This window comes from Chiloscyllium plagiosum, chromosome 22, assembly GCF_004010195.1.
Source record: "Chiloscyllium plagiosum isolate BGI_BamShark_2017 chromosome 22, ASM401019v2, whole genome shotgun sequence".
Lineage (NCBI taxonomy): Eukaryota > Metazoa > Chordata > Chondrichthyes > Orectolobiformes > Hemiscylliidae > Chiloscyllium > Chiloscyllium plagiosum.
This window is the reverse complement of record NC_057731.1, coordinates 38,780,367-38,799,063: the sequence shown is the minus strand read 5'-3', so window position 1 is coordinate 38,799,063 and position 18,697 is coordinate 38,780,367. Positions and strand designations below refer to the sequence as shown.

The window sequence follows — 18,697 nt, the reverse complement described above, 5'->3', positions numbered from 1 at the left end:
TTTTGGTGTCATCTGCAAGCTTACTAACTGTACCTCTTATGCTCGCATCCAAATCATTTATGTAAATGACAAAAAGTAGAGGGCCCAGCACCATCCTTGTGGCACTCCACTGGTCACAGGCCTCCAGTCTGAAAAACAACCCTCCACCACAACCCTCTGTCTTCTACCTTTGAGCCAGTTCTGTATCCAAATGGCTAGTTCTCCATTTATTCCATGAGATCTAACCTTGCTAATCAGTCTCCCATGGGGAACCTTGTTGAATGCCTTTCTGAAGTCACATATAGGTCACATCTACTGCTCTGCCCTCATCAATCTTCTTTGTTACTTCTTCAAAAAACTCAATCAAGTTTGTGAGACATGATTTAATTATTGCTATAAGTGTTGGACTGTATTGAAATTTAGTGTCATTTAACCAAGTTCTTTAGTGATTTCTTTAGGAGACAGCTGGCAACTCCCATTGGCAAATCATCAAATGATTTCCATGATAAAGATGAGTGAATTCCATTGAATTGATATCATATGCCTTGGAGGGATTTTAGGAACTTAAGAAATAGGAACATGAGGCCATTTAGCTCCTCAACTCTGCTTTGCCATTCAACTAGATGGCAAACCTTCAACCTTAATGTAATTTTCCATATCCGCTGAGATCTCTAATATCTGGAAATCTGTCAGTGTCTGTCTTGAATATGACTGAGTTTCCACTGACCTCTGAGGTGCAGTATGCCAAAAGATTCTCCTCACCTCAGTTAGCAAAAGTTGTGAATTTAATGCATTTTTGGATCAAAATGCGGATAGTAGAAAGATTAACTCATCATTTTGAGGATTGCTTTAAAAGTTCTGACTAAAAGCTTTCTTAATCGGCACCTGAAAACTTGGATTGGAATTCTTTTTCTGCGACTTAAAAGTATGGTGGTAAACAGTCTTATATTGGCATTGTCTAAACCTGTCATGGGAAATTACACCAATTAATATAAAAATAAAGCAAAGACCTGTGGATGCTGGAGATCTAAAACACAAACAGAAATGCTGATGAAACTTAGCAGGTCTGGCAGAGTGCTGATATAGAGTCACTGAACTCGAACCATTAATGCTGCCTTTTTCCCACTGCCAGATGCTCCTGAGTGCCAGAAATTTATGTCTTTGTTTTTGCCAGTTAATACTTGAAATGAGCTTAACTATATCTGTGATAAATTACAAAAGCAATCCAAGCTTCTTTCCTATCCAATATAACTGCAGAAGAAAAGGACAGCCTACTATTTGCTTCCAACTCCGGAAATAGTCTGGCTTTCTACATCTGCCTCAGGAGAAACAGCCCCGAATGTCTGGGTTTTCAGCGTGGTGAGCTTTGGAATGGTTCAGCAATCAGGCATGCTGACCCCTTGGCACAGTGCAGAGGTAGCCACAAGGACTTGTGAGTGACAATGCAGGTTGTATAAAAGGCCCACTCTGTGCATGGAACTTATTCCCAACTGTAATAAGAAATGTTAAGCCCTCCACTCCTCCCCCCCCTTGCAATCTTCATTTACTCCTTCCCCTACCATCACCTACCCCCTCCCCTCACCATGGTCTTTCATAACCTTCATTCTAATCCAGGATCCCTGATGCATTCCCACCCACCCTTCTGGTACCTACACTAACTTAGTGCAGACATATGCTGACCCCAGGACTCTACGCTCATCACCAGGCCCCTAATGATCCCATGTTGGCTACTGTCAACTTATGCTCCCACTCCTTTACTCTTTCACCTTACACATTCCATGCAATCTCTCCCAGTATTCAATGTGGACAGTTCTCAGTAAATATGCTGAGATGAAATAAAATTTTAAAGTATCCATTACAAACTTCACTATATATAAAGAAACTCATTGATAAAAAGAAATTAAGTCTCTTCTAACACCTAACACAATATAAAAACACAAATATTCATAGCTCCACATCCACGACAACTAATCCTTTAACAACTTTCAGACCTTTCAAAGAAAGTGAAATTGGAAGAGGAGTCATATTGGATTCAAAACGTTAACTCTGTTTCTCTGTCTAAATAATATCATTGTATTATTTGGAAGTGCTGGAGAAACTTTGCAGGGATGGCAACATGATACCCCTCAGGCCTACATCCACAAGCAACCATTGAAACTGGAAATGATTATTTTCAGAGTTTCTCAAAATTTAAAGAACGAGAGACATGAAAAACTTGAGTCCTTGTCCACCCTTTGTGCACATCTATTCTGAAAAATACTATGTCACAAATAGAAACAGACCACCTTGCTTCAGTGAAAATAGGGTCAATTTGAACTTGGCAGAGCTTAGACGATCCTTCTTGATTTGGTTTCCCTCATGTGAGTTTCACATCCTGCCCTCTTTCCCCACTCCAGCAAAGATGGAATCTATCAGAAATGAGAGTAGAACTTCTGAATCTGGAGTCCTGGTGGTATTTCATGTTTCACTAGCTATTGTTGAAGTACGCAAATTTCTATGTGAGTGTCTGTATCTATATTCACTCAAATATGTGCAGTATATGAGGTGGAAGTGCACCTGCAGGTTTACATGTATGCATTGGTATATGTGTACATGGGGTTGGTGTATATGTATATATGGGTTTTTGTGGGTATGTTCAGGTTTGAGTGTGTGTGTCTGGGTGGCAGTGCATGTGCACACTTTCAATCAGTATCTGGGCTTACAGATCTAGAATGCTCAGTTGAGTGAGGTATTGAAGTGCAGTCAATGCTAATGGAATTATACATGATTATCAGTTGAGGAAAATGGAAAAAAAAATCTTTGTAAATTTTTCAGTTCCTAAATTTATTTATAAATGGTCATAATTTCAATAAAATGTGATAAAATCAGTGTCATTACAATATTAAATGACAGTCATTTGAAGACAATTTAAAACCGTTGCACTGGCAGCAGACAATCTCACCAATAGACTGCAAATTCTGATTTTCCACTGCACCATAATTTTGCTACTTGTGATTGGAAAAATCAGAATTTGCAGTCTGTTGCTGAGATTGTCTGCTGTCAGTGCAGAGGTTTAAAATTGTCTTCAAATGACTGTCATTTAATATTGTAATGACACTGATTTTACCACATCTTATTGGAATTATGACCATTTATAAATACTTGAATGTCTGAAATACACCCCTGGCTACAGTGGCTGGAAGAGTTCATAAATCAGCCCGTAACCCATTGATGGGGCCATAGTCATTTTAGCTGTCATACTGTGGATGTTCAAATTGTATTTGTTAATGTTCATGTGAATTGTAAATTAAATACTTTTTTTTAAAAGAAACAAAGCACTGTGAAGGCTGGATATTAGAATTAAAAGAGAAAGTTATGGAAACACTAGGGAAGGTCAGGCAGCATCTGTGGAGCGAGTAAAAGAATAATCTTTCAAGTAAATGATCTTTGGCATAACTCAGTGCTATCTGACCTGCTGAGCGTTGTCAGCATTTTCTGTTCTTAAGTGTTTAATTTTCAAAGGTTTAATTGAGTCTGAAAGTTTAAAACAGCGTGACTGGGGCATCACTACTAAACTGGTGTGGTTTTTCATTTTAAGAAATTATGCAGCTTCTTGGAAGATGTGTAGAACCATTGCCTGGAATATAATCCTCTGAGCTGCATTGCTGACACCTTTGCTAAGCCCTCATTTGCATACCCTCTGCAATGGCTTTGCTATTCTATTTATTGAGAAACATGCTGGAAATTCTTTCCAGATGGAAGCTGTGAATCATACAGCAGAGGATGATTATCCTGGAAACCCTGGGAGGGGATCGGTTGAAAGGCTGCCCTGATCAGTCTATACAAGTGAAGCTCTGTTTCAAGATACCAATGGCATGTTTAATTGTTCTGGCTGTAGCATGAGCTTCGTTGCACACAATGTAATTAGCATATGTGTGACATTGCACTATTTTTTTAAAAGGGAAACACACACGTATCAAGTGATGGCACTCAAACCAACTTAACATGTATTTTAATCTTTCATTCCTCAAATATACCTATTACCATTCATGTTGGACACCTACAAAACACATTTATTTATTTTTATACAAATTTATTCACATTGGCACCTAGAGTTGTTATGACACTGTCCTTTAGTGTTTCTGCACAATTTCAGATATCTGATGTCAAATTTATCACTCCTAATTAATTAAAATAAAGTATGTTAGCTGGCAGTAGGATTTCACTAGCACTGATTTATGATATTGATAACTCTAGACATAGTTCTTTTTTCATATTTTCTAAACAAACTGTTCAGAGGCATTGTACACCTTTGGAGCAAGTGGGATTTGAACCTGAACTCAGAGGTAGGAACACAATCACTGTGCCACAAGAGACATTTGTGATAGCTCTTTATGTTAACCAGATTTATCTGCAATTGGCCAGACCTGCTGTAGCACAAGTTTCAAAAAAAGAGCAACCAGTCTGTTAAACATGTGCCTTTCCTACCAAGTCTTTGCCATTGATGAATTAAAATGGCATTTTACAATCAGTAATACCTTATTTACAACAGTTGGATAAATAAACATCTAGCTTTGCCTTCCCAATGATTTTTCAGGGAGGTTGAACAATGAGTAAGAACAGGCCTATAAAAGTATGTTAGTGTTGCTATGGTGAACATTGTGTGCACTTTGAAGTATATATTGCATTGGACTTGTATTTTATATGGAATGTTATCTTATTATTGATTATTGCAAAAATCTATCTGTTTACAAATCTGGCAAGGTACTTATGAAATATATTCTAAGCCTGATTTCCTTGTAAGTACTTAGTAGCTTTTCAGCCATTAAAACAGTATGAATATATTTTCTTTTTGGAACATTCCAAAACAGTCAACTATGTTTTGAATTAAACTGAGGTTACGTGAAAGTGGCATGCAAAGTCTTTGATTCAATTTATGCCATTGTATTGTCAATTTAACAACTAATGCGTAACAGATTTTTCATAAAACATTGTTCCTAAAAATCCAAGTGTTTCAATATATACTCCATTTCACAATGAAGTAGCTGAAAAATTGCGAGGAACCAGAAATAGTACAGCATGGCTTGACATAAAGGCTTGAGTGAGCCATTGCAAGTACTTCCAGGGCAGAAGATTCAGTATCCTTCCATAGAATCCAGGTTGGATACTTAGCTACATCAGCAGTAGTGGAGTTCAGCCAAGGATGTGTGACCTAGGTATTTGAAAACATAGTGGTTAATTTGTTTTGACATTTTACAATAGGTCTAGTGCCCAAGGCACCTCAACCTGAAAAGTCCACCAAAGGCTGATGCAAACCTGAGTTAATTTCTGGCATCATTGACCTTTCTGAATTTCAGATCCAATCTGTCTGTAGCTATTTCAAATTTTCCAATTTTCAACAAAATGAAAGTGCTTTTTATTCACTTTAAATGACAAAATTTTCCTGTCATTTTCAGAAATTGTAGGGAATCCTGAACTATTAAAAACTAAAACAGAAGTTGGTGGGAAAGCTCAGCAAGTGTGGCAGCATCTGTGAAGAGAAATCAGAGTGAACTTTTCGGGTCCAGTGACCCTCCCTCAGAACGGTTCTAAGGGTCACTGATCTTGAAATGTTAACTCTGATTTCTCTCAACAGATGCTACCAGACCTACTGAGCTTTGCCAGCAAGTTCTGTTTTTGTTTCTGATTTCCAATATCCGCCATTCTTTTGGTTTTTAACCGTGAAGTATTGCTCAGTTTCTATCAGCCTTGCACTAAATTAACATAAATGTGATTCTGTTATATTTTTAGTCTGGGCAAAGAAATACTTCTGTTCTGCTAAACGCTTTGTTATTTGCATTTGTCAAAGCATTCTGAGAATTTTTCATTCATTGCTTCACATTTTCCTTGACAAAGAACCTTCTCAGACTTTTAACATTAATTATATACAAGAAATTTATTTTGTTCAAAAACACTGCCAATGCATTTAATATTTATATTTAAAAAATCACAGATAAAACAATGATTCAAAACTCTACACTAATCAAATTCTTTAGAAAATATAACAAATGCAGGACTTTCTCTGTTAATAGAAGAAAAGGTTTGTAATTTTCTTTGTAAGTCAGATATTACATTTGTAAAATTTTTTGCACGCACTCCTTTCATTTGAATAATACACTGTAAATATAATGCAACCTCAGCTGAGTTTGGGCAACCTCATTTACATGCCAGAGATTTATATTATTTTCTTAGAAGCAGATGAATTATGGGACAGCAGTGTGGATTTTTCACTAATGTACAAATATTGGTTGCATTTATTGCCAGCCCAAAACAGCAATCTCAAAATGACAATTTGTAGGCCGGTCAACAACCCTTAATGTTTTTGTAATCTTTTGTGAAAAGGCATCTAGAATCATCACAAGAATTAAAACCTTAATATGCAACAAAATTCCGAGAGAAAAGAAGAAGAAAAGATTAAACAAGGGAAAACAATGCTTTCTGAGAGAGTTGGTGTTAGGCCTCTTCTGTAAAGTACAAGCTCCATTTTCTACTTCACAATGACAACAAATAATTAACCAATTAGTTTACTATTCAATGTTGCTATTTTTCTTTATTCCTTTAGCATGGGTATTTAAAGTGGGACACCATGATTTTGAAACTGTTCCACTTAGTTCTGCATTCCCCTATGAGGGAAAATATTCTCTGTTGACCCTGTCAAGCTCCCTCACAATCTTATATCACCTCTTAATAAAACACCTCTTCTAAAAGACTGGTCTGTTCTCTTTTATGCTACTCACAAATCAGTTCTCATATTTCATTTTTGCCTTTCTTACAACCTTTCACAATATTCAATACACTTTTGCTTTTCTGCACCTGACATAGAGTCGTAGAGCTCCACAGTGGGCAAACAGACCCTTTGGTCCAACTTGTCCATGCCAACCAGATATCATCAATTAATCTAGCCCTATTCATCAGCATTTGGTGCGTATTCTTTTAAACCCTTCCTATTCATATACTCCTCCAGATCCCTTTTAACTGGCTCTGGCAGCTCATTCCATACATGCACCAATCTCTGTGTGAAAAGGTTGCCCCTTCAGTTTAAATTAGATTAGATTTCCTACGGTGTGGAAACAGGCCCTTTGGCCCAACCAGTCCACACTGACCCTCCAAAGAGTAGCCCACCCAGACTCATTTGCCCCTGACTAATGCACCTAACACGATGGGCAATTTAACATGGCCAATTCACCTGACCTGCACATCTTTGGATTGTGGGAGGAAACCGGAGCACCTGGAGGAAACCCATGCAGACAGGAGGAGAATGTGCAAACTCCACACAGATAGTCACCCGAGGCTGGAATCGGCCCTGGGACCCTGGTGCTGTGAGGCAGCAGTGCTAACCACTGTGCCACCCCTGTTAGTGGAAGTGGAAGGGGAGAGATTTAAAAAGAACTTAAGTCCTCTAGTTCTGGAATTTTGCCAACCTGGGGAAAGGTCCTTGGCTATTCATCCTATCCATGCCGTTCATGATTTTATAAACTTCTATAAGGTCACTCCTCAGCCTCTGATATTTGATGCATTGGTAATCGCTTTTTCACATTTTTCTTAATTCTGCAAAGGTGGCATAAGTAACTCCACTACTTTAAAAATGGGTGGAGAGAAAAAAGAAAATATACACTAATATTGTAATAGGGAAAGAAAAGGTAGAGTCTATATAAAAAGCAAATATTTGATATTTAGTAAACTATTGCCTAATTGGACATAATTAGCATAGATTTATGAAAGGAAATCATGTTTGACAACTTCTTAAAGTTTTTTTTAAAGAATGTTATTAACAGAATCAACAGGGGGAAAACCAATGGATGCAGGGTATTTGGATTTTCAGAAGGCTTTTGATAGCATCCCATGCAGGAAGTTAGTGTACAAAATTATAGTGCATGGCTTTGGGGGTAATATGCCAGCATGGACTGAAGATTGGTTAACAGGTAGGAAGCAGATAGCAGGAAGAGATGGTTTTATTCTCAGGTTGTCAGACAGTGACCAGGGGGTGTCATGAAGATCATTGCTAGGGCTCCAGCTGTTTGCAATCTCTGTATCCATGATTTAGATGTGGAGTAATATTTCCCAGGTGGAATATTGTGCAAAACCTGGTGGGAATGTGAGTTGTGAGAAGAATGAAAAGTGTCTTCAAGAGGTTGCAGGCAGGAGTGAGTGAGTGGGCAAGAGCATGGCAGATGGAATATCATGGGAACAAGTGTAAAGTTATCCACTTTTGTAGAAGAAATGAAAATATAAAATACTTTTTAAATGGTCAGAGATTTGCAAGTATTGACTTCCGGGGGACCTAGGTGTCCATATTCATAAGTCACTGAGAGTTGGCATGCAGGTGTAGCAAGCAATTCAGAAGGCAAACCTTTATTGCAGGAGGATTTGACTATAGGAGCAAAGAAATCTTGCTTCAGTTGTATAGAACAGAGGCTAGACTACACCTGGAGTATTGGGCATAGTTCTAGCCCCCTTATCTAAGGAAGGATATGCTTGTCATAGAAAGAATGCAGCATGGTTGACCAAACTGATTTCAGGGATGATGGGACTGTCCAATGAGGAGATATTGAAGGTTCTTGGCCTGTGCTCTCTGGGGTTTGGAAGAAAGAAAGATGATATGACAGTAACTTACTGAATTCTGACACAGTAGATGCAGAAAGGAACTGCTGGGGCTAGAACCAGAGCACCCAGCCTCAGAATAAAAGGCAAGCCAGTTATGACTGAGTTAAAGTGTAACTTCTTCACTCAGAGAATGATGAGTCTTTGGAATGATCTATCTCAGAGGACTGTGGAAACCAGTCATTCAGTAAATTCAAGACAGAGATTGATTGGTTAGTTACTAATGACATCAAGGGTACAGAAGGAATATGGCATCGAAATAGATGATCAATCCTGAACTAGAATAGCATTGTAATCTGAAGGAGCCAAATGAACTACTCCTGCTCCTGAGTTCCTGTGACCTTATGATGAACACCATCAGCCTGCAGTTTTCCAGTGGAGTACGCTGGACTTGCCCTGTTTCTGACACCAGAGCTAGATTCTGCATTCCTTCTGCCCACATCACAAAACTAAAAATAATCACAATGGATTTATTACTGAGATAATTTTTAATAGTACAGAGGGTTATGAAGCTTATGAGATGTTATCAGATGTTGTGTTGAAACAGAAACTTTTTAAGAAAAGGTTGATAGTTGGGAGGACTACATAGGAAAAGGAGAATTGAATTGACATTACTTGTATGGCTGATATATGGCAATGTAAACTGGTTGGCTTAAATAGCTGTTTGTGTTATAATTTGCTTTTAATAATCTATGAATAATAATTCATGGATAATAAAGAAACAAACTTGTCAGTGCTTTTAGTTTGTTTTTTTGTCAGACAGGAAATGAGGTATAAATGATCTCAAACAACACAGTGAATCTGTAACTGCGACCAATGTATCAAATAACCTTTATGAACGTGATAAAGGGAAGAAAGAATATATGAAAATAAGTTCAGTTTTGAAATTGTTTTAAGTTCAAGACATTTGTTTGCTTTTAACCTGTTAATTTACTGAAGCTGACTTATTCTCAAAGTTTGGTGCTTATGCAAGGATATAGTTATTCTGCAACTGAAATCTCATCCCAATATCTGTGGATTGCAACATGCAGTGAGCAAACTAGATTCTGGATCAGTGGAGCTGGAAGAGCACAGCAATTCAGGCAGCATCCGAAGACAGGCAAAATCGACGTTTCGGGCAAAAGCCCTTCATCAGGAATAAAGGCAGAGAGCCTGAAGCGTGGAGAGATAAGCTAGAGGAGGGTGGGGGTGGGGAGAGAGTAGCATAGAGTACAATAGGTCTGTGGGGAAGGAGATGAAGGTGATAGGTCAGGGGGGAGAGGGTGGAGTGGATAGGTGGAAAAGGAGCTGGGCAGGTCGGACAAGTCCGGACAGGTCAGGGGATCGAGTTGCTGGAGGTTAGAAGCTAGGATGAGGTGGGGGAAGGGGAAATGAGGAAGCTGTTGAAGTCCACATTGTTGCCCTGGGGTTGAAGTGTTCCGAGGCGGAAGATGAGGCGTTCTTCCTCCAGGCGTCTGGTGGTGCGGGAGCGGCGGTGGAGGAGGCCCAGCACCTCCATATCCTCGGCAGGGTGGGAGGGGGAGTTGAAATGTTGGGCCACTGGGCGATTTGGTTGATTGGTGCGGGTGTCTCGGAGATGTTCCCTAAAGCGCTCTGATAGGAGGCGCCCAGTCTCCCCAATGTAGAGGAGACCGCATCGGGAGCAACGGATACAATAGATGACATTAGTGGATGTGCAGGTAAAACTTTGATGGATGTGGAAAGCTCCTTTGGGGCCTTGGATAGAGGTGAGGGAGGAGGTGTGGGCGCAGGTTTTACAGTTCCTGCGGTGGCAGGGGAAAGTGCCAGGATGGGAGGGTGGGTCGTAGGGGGGCGTGGACCTGAGACCGTTCCTACTCTCAGCAAACTAGAGTTATCCTGTTTACTGTGCATCACTGTCAATCACACGAGTTGGGGGTGGGGCACCTGATTTTGCTTTGGTAGATAAACCTTGCTCTCATATTCGTGACTTTCTTTCTGGAGGTTCATTTTTTTTTACAGCAGAGTGCAAGTTTCCAACTTCAAAATATTTCTGTAAAGTGACCCATTTTGTGGAAGCACTCTCTGTAACTCTCTAATGCAGCATAAATGTGGTATTCTTGCAAATTGTCCTAATGAATGCAAAATAGCTTCGATATATGCCTTTTTTTTAGCAATACTCAAGATCTTTATTAAAAAAATTGAAAATAAATGTAATTCAGATCCATTAACTTGAATACACTGGCTAATGAATGTATAAATTAGTTGTGAATGTTGCTTGAATAATATTTAAACAAAGATGATAAGAATATTTTCTTTCAGGTAGTGATTCTGTGGAATTCTTACTATAAAGGACTGTCAAGCCTGGGTAATTACATGTATTAAAGGCTGAGATAGACTGATTCTCAATCAGTAAATAAATTAAGGAGAATAAGGAAAAGGCAGGAAAATGAAATTGAGGGTTATCAGATCAGCCATTATCTCATTGAATTGTGGTGAAGGTAGATGGGCTGAAGGGCCTACATCTGCCCATGCGAATTGTGGACTAATATTGAGATTTTCTGACTTTATACTCGAGGGAATAGACAGCCGTGGGAGCATGTGTTGATAATTTTGGTATGACTTTCTGTTTTCTCAAGGTAACTAGAAGGGAAATAATTCGGCAACTCATCCCTTTCCTGGCACTTTAGCAATGAAATTTAATCCATGGCATCCTTCTCAACTAATTAAATACCAATTAAGACAGTTAAGTGATCAATCAATGCCTAGTCTATGGGATATCAGAGGCACAGACGGTGTGAAAGGGCATGGCCTCTGAAAGCCCACCCTTGTCCTTATCCTGCCTCCTGACCTCTCACCTCCTATGAGAGAAAAAAAGAAAAAGCTCACCTTTTCATTGTTAGATCCATTGAACAGTAGTCCTCAACCAACTTACTTTAGGATCCAGAAACTACTCGTCCTGATTTTCCAGCAGCTTTTGGCAACCGGTTATCTTGCCAGTTGGTCTTGGAATTAATATGGGAAAATTCCACCAAAAGTCACAAATGATCATGATTTTCTGAGTGTTCCTATTAATAGCTGGAAAGTAGTCCTTGTGTGTGTTATGTCCAGGTGGAAAAAATACTCTCAAAGGAATGTAAAGTTAAACAATGACACTTTGTGGTAGACACTTTAGAATGCATGCAAATTTCAGTTTTAGCCCACAGTCTAGCAATTCATTTACTTTGCTTGTGTTGATTTCATTGTTTCACTTTATTCAGTTCTGGATAAAAATGAGGTCTAAAATTATTAATTTTATTTTAAAGTTTATTTGTTCCTGTGTACCACAGTACTTCCTTCAGAATAGGAAGTAGTCAAGGTCACTAAGGTAAACAATGAGGAAATGGTAGTTACTCATAATGCTATTGATATGGGAACAGCTCGTGATCTTTTGTTCAGTGAGACATTGGTTCAAGATAGAACCAAGCTCACTGAGATGCTCCCCCTCCCATTCTTAAGCAGCCGACTAACCATCTGAACAGTTTCAGACATAAAATTGGAGTGTCAAGGGCTGCTTGTTTCCAGTACAGGTAAGACCTTACCCCAAAATAAGTTAAATATTCAGGTGAATATTGGAAAGGACGAAATGGAAAAATAAACTTTTACTTACCTGGTAACTTATGATCTCATGATGTCCAAAATTTGTAAAAATAAGGTTTTGATATTTTTGGTGAGAAGCTGTTAAAATAATGAATGCATTTTAAGATGACTAGCTTGAAGATGGTACCAGTCTTAAAAAATATTGCTGTTGCATTACTTCATCCTCATCCTCATCTTTGTATTTTCATGCTGCGTTTTGCTACTATCATTTCTCTATCTCTTGCTACTAAACATAGAGTCACAGAGATGTACAGCACAGAAACAGACCCTTCAGTCCAACTCATCTATGTCGACCAGATATCCTAACCTAATCTAGTTCCATTTGCCAGCGCTTGACCCATATCCCTCTACACGCTTCCTATTCATACACCCATACAGATGCCTTTTAAATGCTGTAATTGTACAAGCTTCCACCACTTCCTTTAGCAGCCCATTCCATACACGTACCACCCTCTGCATGAAAACGTTGCCCCTTCGGTCCTTTTTTATATCTTTCCCCTCTTACCCTAAACCTGTGCCCCCTAGTTCTGGACTCTCCCACCCCAGGGAAAAGACCTTGTCTATTTCTCCTATTCATGCCCCTCATGATTTTATAAACCTCTGAGGTGACCTTCAGCCTCCGATGCTCCAGGGAAAACAGCCCCAGTCTATTCAACCTCTCCCTACAACTCAAACCCTCCAACCCTGGCAATATCGTTGTAAATCTTTTCTGAACCCTTTCAAGTTTCACAACATCTTTCCAATAGAAAGGAGACCAGAATTTCACACAATATTCCAAAAGTGGCCTAACCAATGTCCTGTACAGCCGCAACATGACCTCCCAACTCCTATACTCAATGGTCTGACCAATACAGTAAAGCATAACAAACGCCTTCTTCACAACCTATCTACCTGCGATCCTACTTTCAAGGAAGTATGAACCTGCACCCCAAGATCTCTTTGTTCAGCAACACTCCCAGAACCTTACCATTAAGTGTATATGTCCTGATCTGATTTGCTTTTCCAAAGTGCAACACCTTGTATTTATCTAAATTAAACACCACCTGCCACTTCTCAACCCTTGGCCCATCTGATCAAGATTCCGTTGTACTCTGAGGTAACCTTTTTTGCTGTCCACTACACCTCCAATTTTGGTGTCATCCGCAAACTTACTAACTACCTCCTATGTTTACATCCAAATTATTTAAATAAATGATGAAAAGCACCAATCTTTGTGGCACACCACTGGTCACAGGCCTCCAGTCTGAAAAGCAACTCTGTACCACCACTCTGCCTTCTACCTTCGAGCTAATTCTGTATCCAAATGGCTAGTTCTCCCTGTATTTCATGGGATCTAACCTTGCTAACCAGTCTCCCATGAGGAACCTTGGTGAACGCCTTACTGAAGTTCATATAGATCACGTCTACCACTCTGCCCTCATCAATCTTCTTTGTTACTTCTTCAAAAAACTCAATCAAGTTTGTGAGACATGATTTCCCATGCACAAAGCCATGTTGACTATCCCTAATCAGTCCTTGCCTTTCCAAGTACATGTACATCCTGTCCTTCAGGATGTATTTATTTTAAAGAATTAGACCCCTACCATAGAAAGTTTAATGTGAAAATAATGCAAAAGTAATCCACGAGGAGTAATACAATTCAGCCTCCTAATAAGAATATGTCTAATAGCATATAATAAAATTTTATTCCAACTCATCAATTCATTTAGGGGAAATTTAATCTTTAAACAACGGTAGTCAAATTTAGCGCACATAGATCTTATTTGCGGTAGTGTTATGTTCATTTTGGAAAAATATGTTTCTTTAACTTGTGTTATCTTAGATATTCTGCTAGAATTTTACCTCTTTTCCTTGAATGTGGACTAAATTATAAAGCTAAGAAACTACAGTTTGCAATATTAAGCTCAAAAATTATAACAAATGTATATGATATTCCTTAGTCCAGTGTTAAAACAAAGATTCTAATCTCATTCAAATGGGTGAAAATATTGCATTGAAATTGTAGCATAGGGATTTAATTTGAATTTTGTGTATTAATATTTGGAAGGCCTGATTATAAATATCAATATTCACATTCCATCCCTTCCATCATACTTAACCCCAATTTAAAATTTTAGTTGATGATAAAGCATCTTAAATTCAAAACAAAATTCCATGGAAAGCAAGGTTTCTTTCTTACATTAAATGCTTTTAAATTCTGAACAAACCCTTCTTTAGTAACTGAATTGTTGCAAGTTGACAATTTCTGATTCTTTCTGTATTATGCTCAGTTATTTTCTCTCTATCAACAACTAGCTAAAGAATACACACGACGTAATCGGCAGAGTCGCACCTTTTTGGTGGAAAATGTCATAGGAGAAATCTGGTCAGAATTGGAGCAAGGTAGTGTCTTCTTTTCTGGCATTCTTGGCTCTTTCTGATTTTCGTTATGCTGACAATGGTGCCATTTTCTGTTAACATTGTGTATGTTGTTTCTGTGGGACATTTACATACAAAACAGTGATGAAAGAGATCAAAAGAAAGGGTTGCTGTTACTTCATTACATTGTGTGGCATGGCTATGCTGCATTTGTATCCTGTCTCAATGCATCTCTAATATTTATGTTTAGCTTGGTCGATTTTATTAAGGGAAGCTCACATTTCAAGCAAAAGCCTTGCATAAATGAGTTTGAAATGCTTGCCATCCAGCATACTCTTCTTAATACCTGTACTATACTTTCATACACTTGCTGTTCAGTAGTTTAATGCCGTAGTTTTGTTTTGACAGTTGAAGATGTTTCTTTACCTGAATTTGTAGTGTATTGAAGGCTATACAAAAAATATATAAAGGAAAGTCAAAGTCATAATTTAGATCATACTGCACTATAGTAAGTTTAATTGCATCAAAGTCTAACATGCATTGAACTGTAATGCTATGGAACTTGATTCCGTCTGTGTAGGTCTTTTAATGTATTTACATCAAATTCCTTTGTGTGCTCTTTTAGTTAGCTTGTAAAATATGCAATTTAAATAATACAGACAGGAATTTATCATGAAGTTATTAAATTATGTATGAAAGGTAGGTCAAAGGCAGTGCCTTATTCAAAGGTGACTCTTGAAGGTATATAATGATTTGTTAACAATTTTAGAGTGTAATGACAAGTGTATATTATCTTTCTGAGCAATGGTTGCTAAAGTGTCTTCATTGAAATGTACTGCTCAGTGTTAAGCTGCAGTTTGAACTTAGTACATGCATCAATACATGGCTAGTATTGAAACATGCATTCTTGAAATATTATTAATATCTACATGGGTAGTATAATTTGCAGTTTCAGGGAAGTTCTTCATGAATACATTTCAAAATGTGATTTATTTCATTAGGTGACCGTTATATTGTGGTTGACTGTGGAGGTGGTACTGTAGATCTCACAGTTCATGAAGTGAAAATGCCTGAAGGACACCTGAAAGAACTCTATAAAGCTTCAGGTAAAAGTGTTTTTACTTTACTGATTCTCATTTTGTAACAAGCCACATTTTGTATTGGAATGTTACAAGTGCCTGAAGAAATTTTGATTAATTGCAATTTGATTAATGAAGTACATTTGACCCCTTTACATCTGGTCTGAATTTGACTTTGCTCTTCTGATAATTTAATGGTTAAACATGCCGTTTCATGAGTGACTAATATCTACAGGTGAGGAAGATATTAGATTAGACCCTGGAGGGAAGTTTCTTTAGAGTTCTCCCAATAAACTGCCATAGCATCGGTGGAAATCAGGGAAAGTTGAGAGTAGACTGGATAGAGGTGTATAAGGTTAAAGGGGCATGGACAGGGTTAGTAATAAGGAGGCATAATCTTAAAGTGCAAGGCAAGAGGTTTAGGGAGAATTGAGGAAAAGCCTTTTCACCCAGAGGATGTTGGGGTCTGGATTGTACTGCCTAGGAAAACTCACAGCCTTTAAAAAGTACATGGATGAGCACTTCGAAGTATCATACCATTCAAGGTTATGGGCTTAATGCAGGAAAGCAGGTCTGGTTTATTGGTAGTGGAGGCAGTAGTGCATTTTATTGGCAGTATAAATGGGCTGAAGGGTCATTTCTGTACTGTACGATTCGGTGATTTCTCCAGGGTCTCTGTGAATATTTGAGCTTAGTTATGACAGTGAATCAGAATGGCCTCTTGAACCAAAAAATGAGAAAGATTTCCTCATTATGATAATAAATTGGAGTGGTCTTAATTAGTGAACGGTGGGTCTTCTCTCCCTCAAAGAAAGGATCCCCTGTCCTTCAGAACTGCCAGTCAATCTGATTGGCTGACAGTTGAGTTGTCCCGGCAGTGCGAGAAGGAAATAGAGGTTACTGCTTGAACTATAAGCGTCTCCACAGGAAAAGATAACATGAATAGCAATATAAGTGTTTTGGTCAGGGAGGGTTTAGGGAGCCTAGAGAGAGGAGGTAAGAAACACGGTGTTCATGTTCACAATAAAGAGGTGAAGACACAAGAGATATCTTGGTGGTAGGGTGGGGGGATTCTTAAGATGAGCTGAAAATGTATTGCTGGAAAAGCGCAGCAGGTCAGACAGCATCCAAGGAACAGGAGAATCGACGTTTCGGGCATAAGCCCTTCATCAGGAATGAGGAAAGTGTGTCCAGCAGGCTAAGATAAAAGGTAGGGAGGAGGGACTTGGGGGAGGGGCGTTGGAATTGCGATAGGTGGCCACCGAAGCGCAACCCACCCATACCCCTACATTTACCCCTTACCTAACTCTACGGGCGATTTAGCATGTCCAATTCACCTGACCTGCACATCTTTGGACTGTGGATGAGGCGCTCTTCCTCCAACCGTTGTGTTGCTATGGTCTGGCGATGGAGGAGTCCAAGGACCTGCATGTCCTTGGTGGAGTGGGAGGGAGAGTTGAAGTGTTGAGCCACGGGGTGGTTGGTTGGTTGGTCCGGGTGTCCCAGAGGTGTTCTCTGAAACGTAAGATAATGGCCACCCAAAAGATGTATGCTTCTTTCCAGCCTTTTTAGCCTAAGGTCATGAAATAGTTGGCTGATCTCCTTAATGCCATCTCCTCAAACCCACTGTATTAGAACAACAGGATTGGAATGACTCCTTTAAGAAGAGTTATTAATTGGCTTGTTAAAGGTCTAAATAAACTCAAAGGACTAATTGGCTGACTCCTATTATATGCAAGCAGCAACTCTGGAATGTGAAGGCAGGTGATGGGCCAGCTTACTGGTGGACCATCTTACCTGCAAATATCCTGATGAATGAGCCATAAAACTCCCCCCCAAGGAGGTGATGCAAGTGCTGTTTTGACTCAATAGAAGTACTTTTCGCTTGTGTTTTATTCTATTAATTTTTATCTAGTGATTTCCTAATGATCTGTGCGATTACAATAATAAAACTCACTTCATGTTTACAGAAGAACGCAGGAGCAGGAATTTGGCCAGATCTGCTATTCAATAGGATTGTGGCCTCAGTTCCACAAAACAAAATACAAGAGATGCTGGAAGTTAGAAATAAAAATAGAACATGCTGGAAGACATGCAGGTTCGGCAGCATCTGTGGAGAGAAGGACAGAGTTAATGTTTCAAGGCTGACACAAAAGTACTGAAGAAGAATCATTATTGGATTTGAAAAGTTAATCAGTTTATCACTCCACAGATGTTCCTGGACCAACTGAGTTTCTTCAGCACTTTTTGCTTTTATTTCACTGTATTCATCTTGCATAATCCTTAACTCCTTTGTCAATTGTCATCCATCTAACTCAACATTGAATGCTGAGTCCAACTTGCACTTTCTTTGGGTAAGAGAATTCTGCAGACCAGCGACCTTCTGAGAAAAAGAAAATCTCTTTATCTCAATCCTAAATGGTTTAGCCGTAAGTTTTAAATTGTGTCCCTTTGTTTTAGATTCCTTAACAAGGGAAGACTTTCTTTTGGTATTTACCTAATCAAGTCCCCTGGGAATCTTATATCTTTCAATTAGATCATTTCTCATTCTTCTAAACTCCAATGCATTTAGGTGCAACCTGCCAAACTTTGGTAAGTTTGGCAGGTTGCACCTAAGCCCAAGTACTTGTTGCAAGAACGTTCTCTAAACCTTCTTCTAATTTAATTATATCTTTTGACTAAGGAGACCAAAACTGTACACAGTTTTCCATACGCGGATTGACTAAGAGTCTATACAATTGAAGATTAGCCTCTTATGTGATGTAATGGATGGCTCCCAGTGCTGGAATCAGGGCTGCAGCATTTTTTGCCAATGGATCTTATTTAGGTCTTATTGAGGGCTATTTTTTGATCTTCGGCTCTTACTTTGGTTTCATGGGCTCCTTTTTCATTCTCACTAACTAATTTGTTAGGTGACGCAGTCACATTGTAGCTATGACATATGTGTATATAGATTCACACAGTAGAATTGAAAGCCTTCATTAATATCCTCAAGATTTTCCACCCCTTCATTAAGATTAAAGCCACAGACACAAGGGATGTATTAATTTCTTAGACAACACAGT

General features: G+C 38.8%; 1 protein-coding gene across 6 annotated transcripts in view; it reads left to right on the top strand.

Moving 5' to 3' along the window:
• The window catches only part of hspa12a (heat shock protein 12A), a 260,655-nt gene that overhangs the window by 237,190 nt on the left and 4,768 nt on the right, over window positions 1–18,697 (top strand). For 5 of the 6 annotated variants that reach the window (XM_043712820.1, XM_043712818.1, XM_043712816.1 and 2 more), the window contains 2 exons: window positions 14,491–14,577; window positions 15,555–15,659. In XM_043712820.1, coding sequence (XP_043568755.1) covers window positions 14,491–14,577; window positions 15,555–15,659 — 192 coding nt within the window. The remainder of the gene's footprint in view (window positions 1–14,490; window positions 14,578–15,554; window positions 15,660–18,697) is intronic. The other variant, XM_043712817.1, reaches the window with a different exon arrangement.